Source organism: Hyla sarda, chromosome 1 (assembly GCF_029499605.1).
Source record: "Hyla sarda isolate aHylSar1 chromosome 1, aHylSar1.hap1, whole genome shotgun sequence".
Lineage (NCBI taxonomy): Eukaryota > Metazoa > Chordata > Amphibia > Anura > Hylidae > Hyla > Hyla sarda.
In genome coordinates this window covers 348,867,211-348,892,628 of record NC_079189.1, presented here as the reverse complement: position 1 = coordinate 348,892,628, position 25,418 = coordinate 348,867,211, and the positions used below count along the sequence as shown (strand labels likewise).

Genomic DNA, 25,418 nt, shown 5'->3' with positions numbered 1-25,418 from the left:
AGGAAGCATATGGATCATCATGTATCAACATCACGTCATACACTTACCAATAGGCAATAACACAGGAAGCATTTGCCCCCTGTGGCTGGGGGTATTTAGAGCCAGAGCAGATATATTGTTGTCCCCCTCCATGGTCACATCCCTGTCACCCATGTCCTCCCTCCTGTCATCCATGTCCGCCTTGTCCACTCCCGTCACCCATGTCCACCCCCCGTCACCCATGTCCACCCTCCTGTCATCAATGTCTGCCTTGTCCACCCCCTGTCCATCCCTATCACCCATGTACACCCATCTATCACCCATGTACACTCCTTTACACCCCTCTGTCACCCATGTAAAAAAAAAGTGCTGAGCCTAATAGCTTTGTTTTGTAAGTTTATCGGTGAAGAATTGTGACTGGAAGAAATAGTCATGATGGCCGGGCCAGATTGAGTAGAGAAGGGAACGATGCTGATAAGATGTAATTTGCTGTATAAAGCAGCACTGTAATCTACATACACACCCACAGATAAATAGATATTGTGCATTGCGGTTTTTCTTTTCTCGTCAACCTCGGTAGGGGTGCCCCGTGAATTTTTTTTTCCCCCGAGGGGTGCACCAAGCCTATAAGGGTTGTGAAACACTGTACTAATAGTGTACAGTAAAACTGTCAGTGTTGCACTAATACATGTCATATAGATGGAGGGGGTTTAAGTCAGACAACTTTTGTCTAATGTGTAACAGGGCCTTTTGTAGTTGAGTAAAGTTTATGCTACCTGGTTAATGGCGTGGCGATCATATGTTATATTAATAAAAAGAAAACAAGGACAATACAAATGTTTGTACCATAGTTTACTGTACCAGTAATAATCTTTTCATTTAAGTGTGTCCAGACATAAATTATTTCATGAAACAAAATGTATATATATATCTCAACTTTTCCTGTATTTTTTTTAAGGAATGCAGAATATGCATTTATATATATATTTTATAGTACAATTACCATAGAAAATAAGAGCTACATTGGACAACAGGTGAAATCACGCAGGGTAACAGACATTTTATTAGCTGTATAACTGCCACCAAAATGTTTTTGTAGCTACATTCTTCCAGATGAAATACTCATTTACAAAAGTAAAGCCCAATAACTTCATGGAGGGGTTGACGGTGGTGTGCCTTTAAGGCTGCTGAGCGCTGCATGGATTCGAAAATGCAATCTGGATTCCATGGAATAGTCTTTAAAGTTGTTTCTGTAAGTAATAGGCACATTGATTAGTCAAATATCATTTTTATAATAGTTAAATATCCTTTTATAACTATACATTAGAAACCCTCCCCTTTACCAAATCAGTCCAATTTGAAAACTGGCAGTAAAAATACTGTACTAATCCTCTAGGTTTTTTTTAAAGTAGAGACCAACAATTTTGAAATTTGAAAATTTAGAATGCTTTTTAGGTTACAGTGACTGAGGTGACAAAACACATGAAGAATCCCCATAAAGACACTATTTTGTAAACTACACCCCAAAAGGAACAACCAACCAGTAAAAAGTTAATTGACTCATATATAGTAATATATAATATTAACCCCTTCATGACCCGAGGTTTTTCTGTTTTTTGCACTTTCGATCTTTCCTCCTTACATTTAAAAAACAATAACTCTTTCAATTTTGCACATAAAAATCTATATGATGGCTTATTTTTTGCGCCACCAATAATACTTTGCAGTGACAGTCATTTTACCCAAAAATCTACAGCAAAACGGAAAAAAAATTCACTGTGTGACAAAATTGAAGGAGAAACACAATTTTACTAATTTTGGGAGTTTCCGTTTCTACGCAGTACATTTTTCGGAAAAAATGACACCTTATCTTTATTCTGTAGGTCCATACGGTTAAAATTATACTTATTTATATAGGTTTGATTTTGTCGTACTTCTGGAAAAAAATCATAACTACATGCAGGAAAATGTATATGTTTAAAATAGTCATCTTCTGACCCCCTATAACTTTTTTATTTTTCTGCGTATGGGGCGGCATGGGGCTAATTTTTTGCGCCGTGATCTGAAGTTTTTAGCGGTACCATTTTTGTAATGATCAGACTTTTTGATATTTTCATGATATAAAAAGTGGCCAAAAATACGCTATTTTGGACTTTGGAATTTTTTGTGTGTTCGCCATTGACCGTGCGGTTTAAATAACTAGATATTTTATAATTCGGACATTTTCACACGCGGCAATACCACATATGTTTATTATTTTTATTTACACCGGTTTTTTTTTTAAATGAGAAAAGGGGGGTGATTCAAACTTTTATTAGGGAAGGGGTTAAATGATCTTTATTCACTTTTTTTTGCAGTGTTATAGCTCCCATAGGGACCTATAACACTGCACACACTGATCTTTTACATTGATCATTGGTTTCTCATAGGAAGCCAGTGATCAATGATTCTGACGCTTGACTGCTCATGCCTGGATCTCAGCCACTGAGCAGTCATTCAGCGATCAGACAGCATGGAGGCAGATAGGGACCCTCCGGCTGTCCTGTAAGCTGTTCGGGATTCTGTGATTTCGCCGCTGCTATCCCGAACAGCTCCCTGAGCTAACCGGCATTAGTTTACTTTGACTTTAGACGCGGCGTTCAACTTTGAATGCAGAGTCTAAAGGGTTAATAGTGTGCAGCATCGCGATCAGTGCCGCGTGCTATTAGCCACGCCGTGGCCCCGCGTTATAGAATGGGAGCAGACCCATGACGTACATGTATGTCATGGGTCGGGAAAGGGTTAATGGCCTATTCTTAAGATAGGCCATCAAGTTTATATCTGTGGGGGTCCGACTCCTGGCTCCTGTGGGCGTCCGACTCCTGACTCTCTGCTGATCAGAAGTTTAAAGGGCCTTCTGTGCCCATGCGGATGCTGAAGCCTATTCAATGTTCACTCTTGCCTGCCCCTGCATCACTGTACTATTGGTGGTGCAAGGTACTGTTAATCTGTCTGTCTTAGTAAATACTTGCATTCCCATAACATTACAAGGAGCATCTACTCTTGCAACTGTGTTTCTCTATTTATCCACCTGGACAAAATGATATCTGGATGTTACAATTTGGGTGTGTGTCCTAACACACTGACACTGTTCAAAAAACGTGTGTGAGAAAACACGTCTTTGAAAAGGAGAAAGGCAGTGCCCAGTCATCAATTAATTCAAAATATTTAGAAGGAATACCAGAAGAATAGCACAGCATGAAATATTAGAATAACAAAGCTCAAGACTTGCTATACAATATCTGAATAATACTCACTTAGCAGCTTCAATTAGACGTATGGCTTTATCTTTGTCGCCTTGCTCTTTGTACAAAAGTCCCAGCTCATAATGTGTAAATGGTAGTAAATAGTGGTCATACTTAAGCCTCTTTTCACTGAAATGTCAGAAAACCGTTATTTTAAATAAGTTTTAGATAGGCAAATATAGTATATTAACTTAGAGCAAAGCGAAGAAATAGATAGATGTATGACACTGCATCCAATCCCGTGTTTCCCACAGGTGTAGCAATCAGCATATGTAGCTAATGATAGAAGCACAAACCAGAGGTGCACTAACACAAAACACAAGTCCAAAAATGCAATCAGAAAAGATCAAGGATGGCAACTCACCGGTGTGACTGTGCAACAAATTCTTCTCTATTGTGCAAACTTCCTTTCGTAGGGTGTACCTACTTCATCAGAATATGCCTTCCAATGACGACATTGGAAGGTCTAGTATTATGAAGTAGGTACACCCTGCGAAACAGCTGTCCGTTTACCTTTGCTCCAGCGTCCGCATCTACCGTTGCTCAATGCTGTGACCAGTTTTTATTGTCTAAGGATGTTTGCACAATAAAGAATGTGTTGCACAGTCACACCGGTGAGTTGCCATCCTTGATCTTTTCTGATTGCATAGTATATTAACTATAGAATATTCAGTAAATAAAAATAAAAAAATAGTCCACAGAAAATACCCTGTATTCAAAACTGTTCAAGTAATTATGCTCATAATAGGGTAAAAAAAGCAAACCCCCTGCCATCGCTGTGCTTTGTCCTACAGCTTAGCACTTCCTGGTGTTCGTGTCATCACAGGGAAGTTGCTGCCCAGCCCCTCACTGGCTACAGCAGTGTCGGCAGGTGCAGAGGGTGGGGAAGGAAATCACAGTTTTTTTTTCTATTTTATCTCAACATGAGCAAAATTGCATAAATATAATACACATTTAACCATATTTCTACGGAAAAGAGACAAACACAAACAAGCTAGTTTTTTTAATGCTCAATGTGCACGTATGATGACACCAGCCAAGTTACTGCTAGTTGTTCCTACCTCTGTATCACTTGGTTGAAGCAAAGTTCAGCCTGTAATAATCTACCCAGATGTTTTAAGCAAAGACCTTTCAGTAACTGGACAAGGCACTGATCATCTCCAAAGTATTCAGTTGGATCTAAAATAAAGACAAAATATAGAAGAAATAACTACCTTAATGCTTTCCTTAGTTTTAAAGTCCTCTTAGAGCTGCAGAGCTAAGTTTCCTGTTCCTCAGAATAGTGGGAAATGGCTGAAATGGACTCATTTACATAAATATACTGACCATTATCAGTGGAGCAATAACCCCAAAAAGATACCACATAGTAATGAAAATGGAGGAAGCCCAAAATAGCTGTATAAAGCCGAATAACGGAGAAGGGCTGCTATAAAAGTATAACCGACTCATATAAATAAAATGCAGTTTAATCACCAATATGTGGTGTTAATGTGATGCCAATATTCCAAAAATAGTTAGCCCGCCCCCCCCCCCCCCCCCAATTTATTCTCAGTTCTGTACTCCTCTTGCCCCACTAATTATGGACAGCAAGAGTTTTAATCTTTTTAGTCGACAAAGCTCTAACCAAAAGTTGTACTTGCACAATAAAACCAGAAAACTGTCCCCAGTTCCCCCGCACTATAACCCAATATACACCGGGTTATTGTGCGGGTGAACCGGCGACCGACGCGAGGTCTAGGACTGCTATACCTAGCGTCAGTCCGGAGCCCCACTACTCCAAAAGGTCCCACTCTTCCCGCGCTTGTTTGTGCTTTGAGGCGGGCCCACCGCCTGGATTTAATTATTCATAAGCGCCAGTCACGTGAGCACTCACATGACCGGCGCTTATGAATACTTAAATCTAGCAGGTGTGCCCGCCTCAAAGTGCAAGTTAGCGCTGGAAGAGGGGGCCCTTCAGAGGAGTGGGGCTCCGGACTGCAGGTAGGTATAGCAGTCCGAGACCCTGCATTGGTCTCTTGTTCACCCGCACTATAACCCGGTATATCGGGTTATAGTGCGGGGGAACTGGTGACCATTTTCCTTTAATATCCCATGAAGCATTACATGCAGTCATATTTCCTGTTTTTAAAGTTTACAATGCAGTGTGCAATAGGGTATTTAACTTAAATTCTATTGAAACCATTCTCTACACCAGGGGTCTCAAACTCCCGGCCCGCGGGCATTTTGCGGCCCACGGAACGAAAGTTTGTGGCCCGTGCCAGGTTGTAGTGAAGAAAACTGTCTTGAAGCAGTTCTGTGTCCTGAGCAGAGCAGAGACTGCACACGCCCCCCCCCCATCAACCAATTACAGTGTCTAAGCACTCAGCACAGTGACTCACTTTCCTCAGATATTTGGGACACAGAACGCTTCAAGACACAGTTTTCTTCACTACTCCGGAGAGGAGAAGCGCAGTGCAGGACAGGCAAGGTTGTCTATGTTTGTGTGTCTGTCTGTGCATGTGTGTGTGCCTGTCTGTCTATGTGTGTGTGCGCATGTGTGTGCACGTGTGTGTGTGTGTCTGTGTATGCATGTGTGTGTCTGTCTGTGTGTGCATGTGTGGGTGTCTGCTTGTGTGTGTGTGTCTATGTGTGTGTGCATGTATAGGTGTCTGCTTGTGTCTGTGTGTGTGCATGTGCATGTGTGTGTGTCTGTCTGCGTGTGTGCTTGTCTATGTGTGTGCATGTGTGGGTGCATGTGTGTGCCTGTCTGCTTGTGTCTATGTGTGTGCATGTGTATGTGTGTGCATGTGTGTCTGTCTGTCTATGTGTGTGTGCATGTGTATGTGTGTCAGTATGCGTGTGTGTGTGTGCGCATGTGTGTCAGTCTGCGTGTGTGTGTGTGTGTGTGTGTGTGTGTGTGTGTGTGTGTGAGTCGGGGGGAGGGGAGTAATCGAAAATGCTACCAAATGTGGGGTACCTGCTGCCCACCTAATGTGGGGAACCTGCTGCCCACCTAATGTGGGGAACCCCCAGAAGTAGCACCCCCATCATCCGTCAGCTCATGCTATTACCACACGGGGTAGGGGGAATAGAGGGGTTGCTGGTGGATGATGGGGGTGCTACTGCTGGCGGAGGGTGTTGCTGGTGGATGATGAGGGGCGTATGATGAGGGCATTGACTTCTGGACATTTGATTCAGAAGCCAGCTAATCCAATGAAGCGACCATGTCACAACAACCAGAGAGATCTTCTACCTCTAAATATGAAAAGCCCACCGGTCAGAGCCCTTTACGCAAAGGATCCGGAGCGGTAGATGGAAGAAAGGAAGGCGGAGTACCTCTGAAGAGAGTATCTTGGAAGGACTAGAAACATTTAACTATGTTAGTCTTGTGGAAGGGAAATATCGGTCAGGTTAACAACATTGTCTCTCTGTTGTCCAAGGGACTCAATTTTGGACTCCGTGAAGCCTTTGATTTTACTCATTTCAGAGTTGATTTATTAAAGGGAACCAGAAAGATGAATTTGCATAAAATCTACTAGAAGAGCCATCAAACCCATCTATCTAAGACAAAGGGAAGAAGTTCCTGCTATAATAGGTCCCTTAGGATTCTCACCTATCTTGAATGCTTCCCCCGAAGAGCTAGAGGAGCTGAATACTGTGTGTCAATTAGCAGATTAAAAACCTCCTGCCCCTCTGAACCCTACAATTGAGGTTTTTCCATTCAAGGGAGGACATCCCTCTACATATTCCCCCCCCCCCCCCCCTGTCCTCTTGGGCAGTTCAATCGATCTGATACCCCCAGAAAAAAAGCAACCTGTCTAGAGGCGAAGAGAGGGCTCTTAAATCTGGTCTGGAGGACAACCATTTCAAAGTACACTGCTCAAAAAAATAAAGGGAACACTAAGATAACACATCCTAGATCTGAATGAACTAATCGTATGAAATACTTTCGTCTTTACATAGTCGAATGTTCTGACAACAAAATCACACAAAAATTATCAATGGAAATCAAATGTATCAACCCATGGATGTCTGGATATGGAGTCAAAATTAAAGTGAAAAACCACACTAAAGGCTGATCCAACTTTGACGTAATGTCCTTAACACCCCCCCCCCCCCCCTCCCTCTGTGAATATCTGTGGCCCTCAGGGCTGAAGAGAAGCTGTGTAGTGCAGGGTGAGATTCATAGTAAAGGGACAGGTAGGAGGTAAAAAAGTAACCCCCCCTAATAGGTCCGACGCATATTTTTCAGCGCAACCCGGGCCCTATTAGGGGTTCAGGGCACTGCATTTGGCCCCCCTTTATTTTATTTTTTTGGTGGCGTTTCCTCCCCCCCCCCTATAACGGTGTGTGAGTTATAATCACACACCATTATATATAAAGCTACACCAAACACACACACAATACATACTTCCTGATAATGAGGAAGTATAATGACGTAGATGAGTCTCTTATCAGTCTTAAAGGGAGACTCATCTTCTGTCAGTATATTCCCTCGAAGCGGGCGCAGTATGGCGTGAAACTCTAAACTTGCAAGTGCACCCGGAGGTACTCTCACAAAGTTTGTAGAGTATATGAGGGACGAGATTCCCGTATTGAACCCCCAGAATGTCCCCCCATTTTGGATGTTGGTGGTAACCCTTATCCAGCAATGGGTGCACAAGGTCCCAAACAAGTTTCCCACTTTTACGTGGATAACTTTTATACCATCATCCCTCTGTTCACATCCCTTGTCGCTTGTGGGACAGTGTGGAAGAACCGGAGAGGCCTCCCTCTAAATTTTGTTCAGACACCTATGCCCAAGGGCGAGTCCTGTGCCCTTACCCATTAAAGAGGGATGTCCTTTTGCTGACCACAATTCATGGTAACGGCAGCTCACCTGTCCTTATGCGAGGTACCACAACAATGGTCCTCAAGCCTGATTGTATTCTGGACTACAATCAGTATATGGGGGGAGTTGATCTTATTGATCAAGTCCTCAAGCCATACATGGCCATGCGGAAAATACGGGTATGGTACAAAAAAGTTGCGGTCTACTTGGTACAGATTGCCATGTACAACTCTTTTGTACTGTCCCAGCACGCTGGCAACACAGGGACATTCCTCCAGTTCCAAGAAGTCCTAAAGGCCCTGATCTTTGGTGGCCGGGGAAGAGCAGGCCGGAGTTCCCAAGGAACTGGAGTTATAGGTGCCAGGATCGCCCCAGGCCAACACTTTCCAGGTGAAGTCCCCCACACTGGAAAGAAGGGACGATCCCAGAAAAAATGCAGAGTGTCACAAGAGGGTGATACGGAAGGACACCACCACTCAGTGTGACACTTGCCCTGATCATCCGGGTCTCTGCATTAAAAACTGCTTCAGATAGTATCACACTTCCATGCAGTACTACATTTTCCCTTTATATTTAAATTTTCCATAATTTGACCCCAATGTACCAAGTCCAGAGTACATTCCAAGTTTTAACCCCATAAAACCACTAAATTGCCCAAAAATCTCTTTTATAAAAAATAAAAATAAAAAACCTGATAAGACATCTGGGGGTATTTTTTTTCCAAAAATGGGTCATGGGTCACCGAGTCACTATCATCAGGGACTTTTTTATGTTGTCTCAAATGTGCAGCTTTCTCTCCACCTTAGCGGAGTGCGCATTTGAGGCAACAGTTAGGGACGGCCACACACATCACATTCCCAGAGTGATGATTCAGAGCATGACTGATTGATGCTTTTGGGGCAGGCATATTTTTTTTAGTTTTGGCTATGCTCTGGGTCATCATCCTGGGAACATAACCTGTTTTATCATTTTACGTCCCACTGTACCCCATTTTCGCAATGTACCCCATGTAATGCTCCTTGAGGGGGGGTCCTGCTGTTCTGGCTCCATAGGCAGCTATGTACATGCTCAAGGCCCCTGACTCCTGCTCTTCAGAGACCGGTGTGCACCCGCAGAGCAGTTTACGTCCAGATATGAGGTATGTCCTTACTCCAAAGAAATGTATTTACAAATTTACGGTGACATTTTCTTTTACCACTTGTGAAAATGAAAAAACTTGGGGTAACCCAAGCATTTTAGTGTAAAAAAAACACCACATTTTTCCTTTTCACATCCCACTTTAATGAACATTTATCAAACACCTGTGGGGTGTTAAGGGTCACTGTACCCCTTGTTACGTTCCTTGAGGGGTGTACTTTCCAAAATAGTATGCCAAGTGTGTGTATGTTGGGGAGGGGGGGGGGGGTTGCTGTCCGGGCACCATAGGGGATTCCTAAATGGGACCTGCCCCCAAAAAAACATTTCAGAAAAACTCACTCTCCAAAATCCCATTGTCGCTCCTTCCCTTCTGAGCCTTGTAGTGCACCCACAGAGCACTTGACATACACATATGAGGTATTTCCTTACTCAAGTGAAATTGGGTTACAAATTTAGGAAGATTTATCTCCTTTTATCCCTTGTAAAAATTCAAAAACTGGGTCTACAAGAACATGCAAGTGTAAAAAAATGAGGATTTAGAATTTTCTCCTTCACTTTGCTGCTATTCCTGTGAAACACCTAAAGGGTTAACACACTTACTGAATGTCATTTTGAATACTTTGAGGGGTGCAGTTTTTATAATGGGGTCATTTGTGGGGTATTTCTAATATGAAGGCCCTTCAAATCCACAATTCAACCGCACCAGCATATGGTCTAACAAGGGGTCTGATGATCTCATCTTGGTACCTAATGGCAGTCAGGCTACCTCTGGCAAGTACATGGAGGGCTGTGCAGCCCCCAAAGAAATGCCAACCCACACCTTTACTGACCCACTGCCAAACCGGTCATGCTGGAGGATGTTGCAGGCAACAGAACATTCTCCACGGCGTCTCCAGACTCTGTCACATCTGCTCAGTGTAAACCTGCTTTCATCTGTGAAGAGCACAGGGCGCCAGTGGCAAATTCCAAACATCCTACACGGTGTTGGGCTGTAAGCACATCCCCCACCTGTCAACGTCGGGCCCTCATACCACCCTCATGGAGTCTGTTTCGCACTGTGAGTGGACACATGCACATTTGTGGCCTGCTGGAGGTCATTTTGCAGGGCTCTGGCAGTGCTCCTCCTTGCACAAAGGCGGATGTAGCGGTTCTGCTGCTGTGTTGTAGCCCTCCTACGGCCTCCTCCACGTCTCCTGATGTACTGGCCTGTCTCCTGGTAGCTCCTCCATGCTCTGGACACTACGCTGACAGACACAGCAAACCTTCTTGCCACAACTCGCATTGCTGTGCCATCCTGGATGAGCTGCACTACCTGAGCCACTTGTGTGGATTGAAGACTCCGTCTCATGCTACCACTAAAGTGAAAGCACCACCAGCATTCAAAAGTGATCAAAAACATCAGCCAGGAAGCATAGGAACCACTCCTTTATTGGGGGGGGGTCTTGCTAATTGCCACCTGTTGTCTGTTCCATTTGCACAAAAGCATGTGAAATTGATTGTCAATCAGTGTTGCTGAGTGGACAGTGTGATTTCACAGAAGTGTGATTGATTTGGAGTTACAATGTGTTATCTTAGTGTTCCCTTTATTTTTTTGAGCAGTGTAGTAAAAGCAGATACATATTCTACAATATATGACCGTGAAAAATCTCATCTGTTAGGTGACATTAATACCTATAAGCTGCTAAACAGTGACCCTACCACCAAAACTATAAGTCAGCTTTGGTCATTTCTTATAAATGTGAATCAGGCATGATTTCACAAACCACAGCTGGAAAACTTCTCCCTAAAAATTCCCTTATGCCAAGTGGTACCTGCTGCTCAAGGTCCACAAGTCGCAGAGCCGATCCCCCGGTTGCCCTATTGTGGCAACGGGAACTCTGCGACAGAGTTTGTCACAATATATAGAGTGGATTTTGAAAACTCTCCTTAGGTATACCTCTACTTATGTCAAAGACACAGATGACCTTTTAACCCACCTTCAACATTTTCAGTGGCACGATTCTAACCACCTTGCCTCTATAGACGTTGAGAGCCTGTACACACGCATCCTTCACGATGCGTGTGTACAGGCTGTCAGCGAGTTCCTTCTTGAAACAGACAAGACCGAAGAATTCATTAATTTCATATGCGAGTCCCTCCTCTTCATTCTCTATCATAACAAATTCAAGGATGTCGAGGACTGGTATAGACAGGAGACCGGGACTGCGTTGGGCATGGGACATTAACAGGGAGAACATGCTCATTACTTCTGTGTTCGGGGGTTCAAAGCTTGACTTTCTGGATGTCAAGCTAAAAGTAGTTGACTCTGTGCTGACTACACAGGGGTATCGAAAAAGTATTGCACCCAACTCCCTACTCAATTTCAACAGTTCCCACCCACTCCACCTTAAAAGAAGTATTCCCTATTCACAGTTCCTTCGCTCAAGGAAAGAAAAGTGATGACTTAATGTGCCAAGAAGCAGCTACTGATCTAAAACATAGTCTGTTAGAACACCAATACCCACAAAATATCATTGAGAAAGGATATTTAAAACCCTCTGCTGTTAAACTGGTAGATTAATTAAAACCTAAAGATATGTGTGATCAAAAAGGAGGTTTTTATGTTCCTTGGCAAATTCAAATCTAAACGATAACGTAGCCAAAGCAATAAGAAATAATTGGTACATCAGAGGCTGATCCTAACTTTATGGAGATTGCCCATAATTCACCTTTGATCACCTATTGTAAAAATAGGACCAGAGAAAAGTTTAAAAAAGATCTACTGATCAAAAAGCTATTAATAAGAACTCAGGTTGTAAATGGCTCACTAGTCTTAGCCCTCACTGGTAACCATCCATGTGGTACCTGCTCGTTCTGTTCTTATAACTTGGCTGTTCAGTCTGTGAAATTGGGAAGTCATCTTCATTTAGTAAAAGATCTGATAACACGCTGTACATCTTTTGCTGTTTAAGTGATCTTGTGTTCGTGCGGCTTCTTTTATGTGGGGAAGACCATTTGTCCATTACACGTTCGTTTTCGTGAGCATGTTCGCTCCATTAGAACGGGGACTGGAGCTCCCCGTTTGGTCACCCACATAGAAGAGGCACACAACCGCCCATATCCACATCCCTCCGGGATCCCATCGTTACCTCTCCAGTTTATAACACCTGAACCTAGTCCAGAAAGTGCCGGATCGTTCCTCTCATCATCATTTATACAGTGGGATTATGTATTCTTCATACAGAAAAGCTGAATTAGAACCAGGAATCCCAGTACCACACCAAGCTACTTTCTCTTTCAGAATATCATGAAGCTCTTTACCCAATGCATAATTTGCTGGTGATACACGAGCAAACCGCAGAATACCAAATAGATTTAGAAACCGCCTGGGTACATAAAGTCACTGACTTAGTGACAATGAGGGAGATTTTTCAAAACCGGTCTGGAGGAAAAGTTGCCCAGTTGCCCATAGCAACCAATCAGATCACTTCTTTCATTTTTCACAGGCTTCTTTAAAAATGAAAGAAGCGATGATTGGTTGCTATGGGCAACTTTTCATCTACACAGTTTTGATAAATCTGCCCCATTGTGCTTTTCCCCTTATCTAATATACAATGTTCATTAAAAAAAAAATATATATATATCTAATTTTGCACTTACTTTTTTCACTCTGCAAAGCAGTTTCTGCCTTTTCAATAGTAACCAGCAGACTTTCAGTCAGATCAGATCGTTTACCTACTATTGTAAAACCATTCCATACATACATCATTTCCTGAAACATAAAAGGATAGAAAAAAAACCTAAGTAAAAAGACAGGGTTATGGTCACTTTAGTCTTATCCTAGCATTTCTTTAAACTGCCCCTACTATCTACATGTATTATGCTTAAATTGTTACTATCAATATCAAAAACAACTTTTGACACACCGATAAGACCCTTTAAAAGTTGTTGACAGCATTGGGTCTCACATCTGAGGCCAACCGTGATTGTGAGGTATTAGCCAGCAAAGCAGGTGGCATTGCGCCACTGCCCATATATTTCTATTCAGAGAGATCAAAGGATATTTAGGCTGGCCGAGGAGTGGAACGAATGACACCTGCTTCTCAGGATAATAAGTCACGATTACAACAGGTTTTAGGTGTCTTGTCAACATGCTATATGTTGTTGTTAATGCCTTAAGGACCAAAGGTTTTTTCATTTTTGCACTTTTGTTTTTTCCTCGTCACCTTCCAAAAATCATAACGCTTTAAATTTTCCACTTGCAAACTCATATGAGGGCTTGTTTTTTGCGCCACCAATTTTATTTTGTAATGACATCAATAGTTTTTACCACAAAATGTACAGCAAAACCAGAAAAAAAATATTTGTGGGCATAAATTGAAAAAAACAAACAAAAACGTCATTTTGTAACTTTTGGGGGCTTTCATTTCTACGCAAACTTTTCGGTAAAAAGGACACCTCATCTTTTTTTCTGTAGGTCCATACTATTAAAAAAAAATACCCTACTTATATAGGTTTGATTTTATTTTACTTTTGTCAAAAAATGATCACTTAATGCACGAAAATTAGTAGGTCTACAATTTTCCTTTTTTTACTTTTCCATATACGGGGCAGTAGGAGGGCTCATTTTTTGCGCCATGATCAGAAGTTTTCATCGGTACCCTTTTGTTTTGATGGGACTTTTTGATCGATTTTTAGAGTATACAAAGTTACCAAAAATACGCAATTTTTTACTTTAATATTTTTTACGGAAACACCATGCAATTTAATTAAAGTTATATTTTTATAGTTCGGACAATTACACACGAGGCGATCCCACATGTTTATTTTTATTATATTTTTATATGAAATTTGGGAAAAGGGGGGTGATTTAAACTTAATAAAGGAAGGGGGTTAATGTGTGTTTTTTTTTTTTTTTTACCATTTATTTTTATATTTTTGTTTTTTTTACACTTTTAGTCCCCTTAGGGTACTTTTAGGAGGAATCATTAGATTCCTCATACAGATCAATGTGGTTCCATAGAACCCCATTGAACTGTGTGCTCTGCGCTCGATTGATAAAGCCTGGTCCTGCCAGGAGTTCTCTTTTCATGCTGACTGCGACACTGAGAATGAGAAGTAAGCCCTCCGGGCTACCTCAGCAGTGGATCGCCCCACTGGACCACCAGGTTCCTATAGATGCCGCTGTCAGCTTTGGATCAGCAGTGGTTCGCCCCACTGAACCACCAGGGAGAGTTTACAGGTTTCTTTAGATGCCACTGTCTGCTTTGACAGCGGCGAACTAAAGGGGTAATGGCCACACGCGGCGATTAACACCGGCCCTCAGCTACAAGAATAAGCTGAGGGCCAGCCGGTATGGCGCGGACTCTCGTCCAGAGCCGGCACCATACCCAGTTAACGGCACAAGGACGTGTATACACGTCCTTGGTGGTTAAGGGGTTAATGGCATTAATGCTTTGAAAGTCCATCAAAAAATTCTAGTTTCCTTAAATAAACAGTTATACAAAAAAAAAAAAAAAAAAAACTATTCTAGTTTCCTAGCAAACTTTAACCCAGACTACATATTTGCAAACAGTTCAGAGATTTCAATATTAGAAGAGCGGATATCAAAATTATGTCTTGTTGACAAGGACACAATACAATACAATAGGTGCATAGAATAATGTGATGCAGGACCAGCAATAGGACTGCATATGGGTGCACATGAGCCCAGGGTCTCTGATTTGTTGATTCAAACAGGTTACTACCGCTGCATTGTATTTTGCCTATGGACTAGCATACTATTAGGAAGCCCCAGAAGAATAGATATTCTCTTAAGTACATTACTGTATCAGTCTTACCAAGGCTGGCAAGATCAATTTGACTGGGTTAGCAGCTACATATCTTCGAGACTTCCGAACAGCAAATTTTTCGGTTGGTATTGACTTCCCAGCGATTCTTTGTTTTAAACCTTCTACTTGCCTGAAATAAACAGATTTGTGTTAACACAAAGCCAATTTAAGACAACTGTTCAGAAACATCAATAGTTTTGTAAGATTCATAAATATACAAGCCAGTTAAAATACATTTTACATTTAAAATACATTTAACCTTTTTGGTACAAACCATATAAAATGTAGCATACAACTTCTTGAGAAGGAATCTGTCAACACATTTATGTCACCTGAACCTCAAGTCATGAGGTGGTCCTCAGTGGCCTTCTGCCTGCCTCACCAGCCTTGATCTCTTCCTATACCCAATCAAGACTAGTAGGATACAGAGAATGAGAACAACGACTGTTTCCCTTAACCCCTTAAGGACCGAGGTCATTTTGGCCTTAACCCCTTAAGGACTCAGCGTTTTTCTGTTTTTGCATTTTCATTTTTTCCTCATCACCTTCTAAAAATCATAACCCTTTCAATTTTGCACCTAAAAATCCATATGATGGCTTATTTTTTGCGCCACCAAATTTTACTTTGCAGTGACAGTCACTTTACCAAAAAATACACTGCGAAACAGAAAAAAAATTAAAAATCATTGTGCGACAGAATTGAAGAAAAAATTTCATTTTGTAACTTTTGGGGACTTCCGTTTCTACGCAGTGCATTTTTTGGTCAAAATTACACCTTATATTTATTCTGTAGGTCCATACGGTTAAAATTATACCGTACTTATATAGGTTTGATTTTGTCGCACTTCAGAAAAATATCATAACTACATGCAGGAAAATGTATACGTTTAAAATTGTCATTTTCTGACCACTGTTACTTTTTAATTTTTCTGCGTATGGGCCGGTTTGAGGGCTCATTTTTTGCGCCGTGTTCTGAAGTTTTTATGGGTACCATTTTTGTGTTGATCGGACTTTTTGATACCTTTTAATTCATTTTTTTATGATATACAAAGTGACCAAAAAGACGCTATTTTAGACCTTGGAATTTTTTTGCGCGTACGCCATTGACCGTGCGGTTTAATTAATCATATAATTTTATAGTTCGGACATTTACGCACGCGGCGATACCACATGTTTATTTTTATTTACACAGTTTTTTTTTCATGGGAAATGGGAAAAGGGGGGTGATTCAAACTTTTATTAGGGAATGACCTTTATTAACTTTTTTTTCCCCTTTTTTTTTTTTGCAGTGTTATAGCTCCCATAGGGACCTATAACACTGCACACACTGATCTCCTATGCTGATCCCTGCAAATCCATAGCTTTGCAAGGATCAATCACATAGGGGCTTGATTGCTCAGGCTTGGAGCAATCAATCGACGATCGGACGCCGCGGAGTCAGGTAAGGAGACCTCCGCCTGCGTCCCAGCTGATCGGAACATCGTGATTTTATCGCGATGTCCCGATCAGCCCAACTGAGCTGCCGGGAAGCGTTTACTTTAGTTTTCATACCCGGCGGTCAACTTTGATTGCCGCATCTGAAGGGTTAACAGCGCGCGGCACAACAATCGGTAGAATTTAATAAGGGGTACAGTGAGCATTTACACCCCACTGGTGTTTGACAGATCTTTGGAACAGTAGGCTGTGCAAATGAAAAATTACATTTTCCATTTTCATGGACCACTATTCCAAAAATCTGTCAGACACCTGTGGGGTGTAAATGCTCACTGTACCCCTTATTACATTCTGTGAGGGGTGTAGTTCCAAAATGGGGTCACATGTGGGGGAGTCCACCGTTCTGGCACCATGGGGGCTTTGTAAAATGCACATGGCCTTCAATTCCAGCCAAATTCTTTCCCCAAAAGCCCAATGGCGCTCCTTTACAGCCACATGTGGGGTATTTATATACTCAGGAAAAAAAAATAACCAAAATTTGTAACACCATTTCTTCTATTACCCCTTGTGAAAATGAAAAATTTGGGATAACACCAGCATGTTCGTGAAAAAATAACATGTTTTTATTTTCAACGAAAATTCTTCAAACATCTGTGGGTAGTTAAAGGAGAACTCCAGAATACAAAAAAATTGTCCTCCATACTGCCGACAGTAAAAAAAATAGATATATACCTTCCTTCGCTCCCCCGGTGCCTCGGGTAACCCACTCCGGTCTCCGCCGTGATCCTCTTCCTGGTTGCCAGTAGTCGGTGAGTCATACTGCACTCAGCCAATCACTGGCCACAGCGAAGTCCCGACTCGGCCAGCAATAGGCTGAGTGGCAGTGTGATGTTTTCGGCCCCGGCAGCAGGTGCAGCCAAAGGAGTTTTGCAACAACTGGAGGAGAACAGTTTGGAGACCACAAAGTAGTGGTGTCCAAACTGTAGCCCTCCAGATATTGCAAAACTTCAACTGCAAGCATGCCCAGACTGCCCAGGCATGCTGGGAGTTGTAGTTCAGTAACTTCTTAAGGGCCAGAGGTTACAAAACTACAACTCCCAGCATGCCTGGACTGTCTGGGCATGCTGGGAGTTGTAGTTTTTAAACACCTAGAAGCAGCAGTGAAGATCACTCTACTTTACGGCGATATTCACTACTGCTTCCACTTTCCTTCTGCCGCTGCCTTCTCCACTTTCCTGCCGCCGGTCCCCACTGCCGCACCGTCCACACGTCCGCGCCGTCCCCCCGCAGGTATGTGCCGCGGACCCCTGCAGCTCCCGGGATCCTCTCCCCCCCCTCCCCCCCCCCCCCCGCTCTGCCCGACTTCTAGGGGCGGGCAGAGCGGGGGATATGAACTTTAACCCCCCCAGTCAGCGATCACTGTTGGTCCACAGGGACCAATCACAGTGATCGCTGACCAGGACCATCCACAGATAGTCCTGGGGGGGGGGCTTGCAGAAGTTGTCCCCTGCTGGTAACAGCGGGACTTCTTCCAGTTAACCCATGCGATGCCGCGCATCGCTGGGTTAACTGATTGACTTATATAAACGTCATGATGTGCAGGTAGTTCGCGTATCGTGAAGTTTATATAAGTCATTCTGCGGGAAGGGGTTAAAGTCATTTTGTCACAAATCCTTTGCTTCTTTTATATAACACTGAAAAATGCATAAAATAGAAAATAAAAATTTCAGGTGTGACTACAAAAATGGGATGTGCAAATGTGACTGATTTTTAAATGTTTTTCATGATTGAGGACAGTGTTCCCCAGCCTGTGGCTCGCCAGCTGTTGCAAAAGTCTAACTCCCATTATGCCTTGACAGCTAAAAGGGGTATTCCAGGATTTATTTTTTTATTTGACTATGCTACAGGGGCTGTAAAGTTAGTGTAGTTCATAATATAGTGTCTGTACCTGTGAGTGACAATTTTCTCATAATTCTTATGTGATTGTAACCCCAATATTTATTTTTAACAGCATACAAAATGACTGTTGTCTCAGATTTTTCCCAGGTTACAATGCGGCAGAGACCTGATATCACTGTCAGCTGATGACAGGGAGCCTGTCTGCTTCAATAGGTGGAGCGATCGCTTGGTTGGAGAGAGATCAATCTGCAACAATGCCCTGATCTTCCCACAGTAGTCGTTTACTCTGCTGCAGCAATGATGTTTGGCCGTGGCACAACTGTGGCAGCCATTCATTGGCCATTATAAGGAAAAAGTCAATAATGCAACTGTGCGAACAGAGATCAATGGGAGGGCCCATTTATGTTTCAATGGGTGGGGTGGCTGATGTGTGGGAGGGAGGTAAATTAAATTATGGGATTTGTAGTAAAAAAAAAAGTCAAGCCGGAAATACCAGTTCACAAAAAGCTAGCCACAGTATTATGGTAATCTCACAACATAGCCATTTAGCCCCAAGACAAGTGAAGATCCTTACTAAGCATGTCCATTACTGTCTGGCAGGTACATACTAAAATCACCTTATGGTGGATAACCCCTTTAAGGCATAATGGGAAATGTAGTTCTGCAACAGCTTAAGATTAGTCATTGGTGCATGCGCTGATCACATTTTGGCCTGATTACATCACCAATCTAGGGTAGCACTTCTGTACAGTGTACACCAGCGTTCCCTAACTTGTGGCTCTCTGACTGTTGCAAAGGTACATCTATTATCATGCATTGAGCTGTCCCAGCCATGATGCGAGCTGTAGTTCTGCAACAGCTGAAGAGCTACTTAAAACAGTGGTGATTATTTTTACTTATCTAATGAGGGGCCTGGGGGGGGGGGGGGGGGGGGGTGTTATTTTAATAACATTTCTTTTTAAACTTTGTTTTTGTCTTTTATTTATTAATTTTTTTATTCCTATTCTTACTTTTGTCCTACTTTCTCCCAGGGCTTAGCATTAGCCCATAAGAATCTATTAGAAAAAAAATACATTAAATGGGCACTGTCATGAATTAATTTATTTTTTATATGTTGTAGTACTGATTTACTACAACATATTTCTAATATACTTACATTTTTTTATTAAAACACAATTTTTATTTTTAAATCCGGCAACTAGGGGTCTCCGAATTCATTCAGCCTGCGCTCGCTCCCTCAATCGGGCGGGAGCGAGCGATGAGAGCGCATTGGCTCCCTGGCCTCACATGCCGGCCCGCCTCCTGCTGCTGCCTCAGGAAGGACTCAAGACTCACCAGGACTCACTTCGGTATGTCTGTTTCGGGTGGGAGTGGGGTGGATTTTAGCGCCGCGGCCATGAAATGTATTGCTTTCAGCGGGGGGGAGAGAGGAGGGGGGGGGGGGGGGGGGGAGTCGTTGCGGGGGTAGTGCCACAGCCATGAACAGGGTGCCTCCAGTTGTTTCCCCACTACAACTCCCAGCATGCCCTGAAAGCCAATAGGTGTCAGGGAAAGCTGGGAGTTGTAGTGGTGAAACAGCTGGAGGCACCCTGTATAGGTGAACTAAGGGCGGAAGTCCCCCCCCCCCAGCAGGCATCAGTGACGTCACACCTGCTGGGGAAGTCTGCCTGGTAAGTGAGCACACTACCAGGCAGACAAAAAGGCATTTCTAGGATAGTAAAAAAAAAAAAAATGAAAGGCAGGGAGGGGGTTAGGGATAGATGGGCAATAGGCAGGGACAGAAAAAAATAAATAAAAAAAAAAAAGGATGGTGGGAGCTACTCTTTAAAAGTAAAATCTAACTGAAGTTTTAGTTGAGGTTTGGCTGAAGCAGCCAAACAAACTTTTCAAAAGTTCAGTCATCTCTACATAAGCCGACGCTCTGGATATGGTGAGGAATAAACTGTATATAACACAATCCCAAGCATTGGTCAAATGTTTAAAATAAGCCCTAGCCTGGCCTATTGAACAGAAAAGTGTTAACAGAATGTATCAGCTGAACTTATTTCACTAAAATATCTGAATGAATAAAAACAAATGAAGTGCCAAGTCAATTTAAAACAAAGATAAGAGATTTCACAAGGCTACTTCTATCTTCTATCTAGGGAACGGAATCAGGTGCCATCACGTTATGATACCAAGCATTATACTTATTAATTGATAAGGCCCAATAGATACATTATCTACAAAAAACTTTACTACAACAACTTTTCTGTTGAAATTAAAGCAAACTGGCCATATGTATGTATGCAATGACAGAATGTAAATAATTCACTGTCACTGTTTTTACTGTCTACAACGATCATATTTTACTTGTACAGAAAACACTGTCCATTTGTTTTAAGCATAAAGCCTCAGTATGTAGGCTGAAGTTTCTTTTCTGCAGGTACGGATTCAAAACCAAAACACAGATCAGCTGTTATTACTAGGAAAGTGCAGCCACCCATACATCTATCTTTAAAGCATCAACAATATTTTGAATTTCATGGAAGTCAATTAAATGAAGGGTTAACCATGGACCTAGGCCATCTGCCCTAATAGGGTATTAGAAAGAGTTGTCTTAATGAGACATCCCTCTAAAGCAAAGTTCACACAGTAAAAACTCTGCCATTCCGCTCAAATTCCATTCTACAAAGCTTGCTGTGGAATTTTTGCAGTTTTGCAGAATTTGAGTGGAATCTTCGTGTGCTCAAAACACAGAATTCTGACAAAATTCAAAGTCCCATCGAGTTCAATTGTATTCCGCCCAGAATTATGCACAATTTAAAAGACGTGTTCAAGGTTTTTGCAGAATCCGAAAAGCAGAATTTCCGCAGCGGAAATACGAGGTGAATGGGACAGTGGAATCCCCAATTTGATGTGCAGTACATTTTGCTGAATTTCTGAACTAAATTTTCCGTGTGAACATAGCCTAAGTAAGCTAAATTAAGTACACCATCTCACCTGAACAAAGCCACAATGTCTTCTCCTGTGGTCTTCACAGCCTCCTCTGGAAGCATGCTCAAGATTGCAGCTTTTTGAAATACATAGATTGCCTAAAATCAGAATTGTGACATGTGGATCGCATAAAAGAATTGTAGAAAATACAGACACTAACAAGCATGCATTCTAAAAACAACAAAGAACAGAGTGTTGTCCTTTAGATCTGTGTTCTGGTAATCATCCATTAACTGTATAGAAAGAACTAAATGTCTCAACCTTTTGTTACATAAAAGCAGAGTGAATACGCTGTTTGTGCAATTTGTGTTCTCAATAGCATGCACTTTTCCAGAGGATATGGTGCATTATGCCCCTAGACATATTAGCCTCAGAAAGGAAATGTGGCTTTTATTGAATGAGGATTAAGAAACATCAAGAAATTTGTATGAAAGTTTTAAACAGTCATAACTGACTTGCTGCCCGCAACCCCAATGGAAGAAACCTACAGTAAACATAAAGCAAACTGGCCATATGTATGTATGTATGCAATGACAATGAAAATATTCCACTGCCAATGAGTGAATAAATGTACTGTTTTTACTGTCTACAATGATCATGTATTACTTATTCAAAATCATGTTTAATGACAGTGCCCATTTAAAAACAAATGGACAATGCTTTCTATATATTTGATTCCTTCTGCCAAACAAACAACTTTTGTAATAGGCTTCCATTTTCTGCTGTATACTTCTGGCCACCAGGGGTCTCCCTTCTTGTCCAGAACACATTTAGTCTGGTCAAAATCTCAGATTTTGGTCTTCTGCTTGTAATGGCAGGAGACCACTCCGGAAGTGTTTCTTTGCACGGAGCTTGATTGACAGCTGCACAGACTAAAAGCTGCAAAGAGCCTCTCTGACCGCTGCACAGAGCCTCACTGACAGCTGCACAGACTAAAAGCTGCAAAGAACCTTACTGACAGCTGCACAGACTAAAAGCTGCAAAGATCCTTTCTGACAGCTGCACAGACTAAAAGCTGCAAAGAGCCTCACTGACAGCTGCACAGACTAAAAGCTGCAAAGATCCTCTCTGACAGCTGCCCAGACTAAAAGCTGCAAAGAGCTTCACTGACAGCTGCCCAGACTAAAAGCTGCAAAGAGCCTCTCTGACAGCTGCCCAGACTAAAAGCTGCAAAGAGCCTCTCTGACAGCTGCACAGACTAAAAGCTGCAAAGAGCCTCACTGACAGCTGCACAGACTAAAAGCTGCAAAGAGCCTCACTGACAGCTGCACAGACTAAAAGCTGCAAAGAGCTTCACTGACAGCTGCACAGACTAAAAGCTGCAAAGAGCCTTACTGACAGCTGCACAGACTAAAAGCTGCAAAGAGCTTCACTGACAGCTGCACAGACTAAAAGCTGCAAAGAGCTTCACTGACAGCTGCACAGACTAAAAGCTGCAAAGAGCTTCACTGACAGCTGCACAGACTAAAAGCTGCTAAGAGCCTTACTGACAGCTGCACAGACTAAAAGCTGCAAAGAGCTTCACTGACAGCTGCACAGACTAAAAGCTGCAAAGAGCCTTACTGACAGCTGCACAGACTAAAAGCTGCAAAGAGCTTCACTGACAGCTGCACAGACTAAAAGCTGCAAAGAGCTTCACTGACAGCTGCACAGACTAAAAGCTGCTAAGAGCCTTACTGACAGCTGCACAGACTAAAAGCTGCTGCACAGAGGTATTCTATTCATCACAGGACTTCAATGACAGCTGTCACGCCTCCTCCCATAGGCTTGCATTGAGGTGGCGGAGCGTGACATCACACGAGAGCCGAGAACAGAAGGTTTCCTCGGGAATAGGATCCATCAGGCAGTCAGAGGGCCAGTCCGGAGGCCAGGAGCCGACGGCGTTACGACATGCAGTCACATTACCTAGGTGATCCCCTACCTCTACTTTTGATAATCTGTCTGCCTGTTGGTAAAAAATAAGGTCCAGAAGTTACCCCCACCCATCTTGTTGGGTTCTGCACTAGTTGTAAAAGGCATTCACAGTTCCTCCTCCCCCCACCACCCTTCTCTACTCTGAATCATTGAAGTACAAGGCTCAGTGCAGAAAGCGAAACCCTGTAAATCAATGATGCATGGCAGAAAGGGAGGAGGTGTGCATGCTGCAGCTTAGCACCACTTCTGGGACACTTGAGCTTGGAAGGAAATAATTTTAAAACTTAATTTGTCAAATTGCTCTGGTGAGATGAAAGCTGAGCTCTAATTTGTTGCTTTGGGAAAATCAGACAGTTTTGATAAATATGCCCCGCATGTGTCCTCACAACTTAATATAATACAACACTGATTTCTTAAATAATTTAAGAAACAAAGCCATCTACAAAGAGGCATGGTACCTTTGACCACTTGCTTTCCTTGCACAGCAGGTCAGCATAGTGATATGCTTTCAGCCAGTCTTGCTGGAAAGAATGGCACCACATCAGCTCCCAATAACAGAGATGGTGAATCTGTTTCCATTCCTGCTGGGCAACAATGCATTGCTTGAATGTTTCTTGTGCCTGTACAATAACAAAAGTAAACAGGTTACAAATATCAAATAGTAAAAAAAATGTAAAAAAACAAGGAGCATTTTTTTTTTTTTTTTTTTTTTAAGATAAAGTGCCAGTGCATGCGCAAGAACTTCCGTGTTGAATCGGAAGAACAACAGACCCGGAAGGGATTCCCTCTAGAGCAGGAATAGGCAACCTTTGGCACTGCAGATGTTTTGGACTACATCTCCCATGATGCTTTGGCAGCATTTTGACTAAAAAGCATCATGGGAAATGTAGTCCAAAACATATGCAGTGCCAAAGGTCGCCTATACCTGCTTTAGAGGGTGACTTATTCTAATGGCCATGAGAGACACATAGAAGGATTGGTACGTATTAACAACCATCCTGATTGGTGCGCTATTGGCACACCTGATTGGACAGTTTGCATTCATAAACATCTGATGTGGCAACTCCGGATAGGAGTTGTCACTGGATACAAGGAAACACACATGAGGATTGTATGGATGCATAATGTCATGGCTTATATGATTGAACGGAAACCTTATATACCCATAAGGAACACTATGAGTGGCTACATGACTAGCCAGCCCCTTAGATGATGTAATCACCAGAGGATATAAAAAGACAAATGACCACCATTTTGACAGTCACTAGCCTGTACCTTTGATGAAGCTCATTACGAGTGAAACTAGTTAGGGGGCAGTGTCTTATCTTTTAAAATATCAGTGTTGCCATGGTTATAACCCTCGGACTGCAGCCTTGGGCTATTACATCGTTTTAATATATATATATAACACAAGTGGCTAGCAAAGCTTGTAAATTGGATGTAGGTCATATCTTATATCCATCCACCCTGTCACAATACCTTATATAACATACATACAGAGGTCTTTTTAAGTTAAGTTTTATTAGGGGCTTTTTGGCATATCTGTGCCTTTTTGGCAATTGTTGCGTTTACAATAAAAAAAAGTAAACAGGTTACAAAAATAAAATAGTAAATAAATAAAAAAACAAGGAGCATAATTTTCTTTTTACTTGTATGTGTATATATAATTTTTCCAATATCAAAGTCCCATCCCTAAATCTTTAATAAACTCAGATTTTTAGGTGCACATTTATTGTATGATTTTGACTGTTACCATCAATAAATGATCTACATATACAAGTAACTTTACAAATTAATTGCTCCTACTGCATTCATTTGTGTGTTGTAAAATACATTATAACTTTTGCTGGCTTTTGCTTACCTTACATAGCTAAGTATCCCCCTGCTACTTCATTTCTGTACAGAGGATTCTTTGCTACTTCTCATTCTAAGTAGTGTTTTTACACCTGGCATTGAACAATTTAGTTTTCCAAATGCTATATATTCCATTTTCATTCAGCAGTCCGCACAGTGCTGTATGGTAACAATTAGCAACCACTAGAACTGGCTAGAAAAGTTGACTTGCAAACAGACAACGGCCCTGATTTACTAAGAGTGGAGTGTTGTTTTCTTTGTGCGTTTTATCTCCCTATATTTTTTATTCCACAGTATTTACTAAGGTTTCATTTTGTTTCAT

At 42.1% G+C, this 25,418-nt stretch overlaps 1 protein-coding gene across 2 annotated transcripts in view; it reads right to left on the bottom strand.

Annotated features, from left to right (window-relative positions):
• Window positions 1–814: 814 nt before the first annotated feature.
• Window positions 815–25,418, bottom strand: part of TTC39B (tetratricopeptide repeat domain 39B) — a 170,674-nt gene continuing 146,070 nt past the window's right edge. For both annotated transcript variants that reach the window (XM_056521134.1, XM_056521141.1), the window contains 7 exons: window positions 23,701–23,862; window positions 21,335–21,426; window positions 15,030–15,150; window positions 12,850–12,961; window positions 4,325–4,442; window positions 3,276–3,392; window positions 815–1,229 (listed from right to left, as the gene is read on the bottom strand). In XM_056521134.1, coding sequence (XP_056377109.1) covers window positions 1,130–1,229; window positions 3,276–3,392; window positions 4,325–4,442; window positions 12,850–12,961; window positions 15,030–15,150; window positions 21,335–21,426; window positions 23,701–23,862 — 822 coding nt within the window. In that variant the 3' untranslated portion in view covers window positions 815–1,129. The remainder of the gene's footprint in view (window positions 1,230–3,275; window positions 3,393–4,324; window positions 4,443–12,849; window positions 12,962–15,029; window positions 15,151–21,334; window positions 21,427–23,700; window positions 23,863–25,418) is intronic.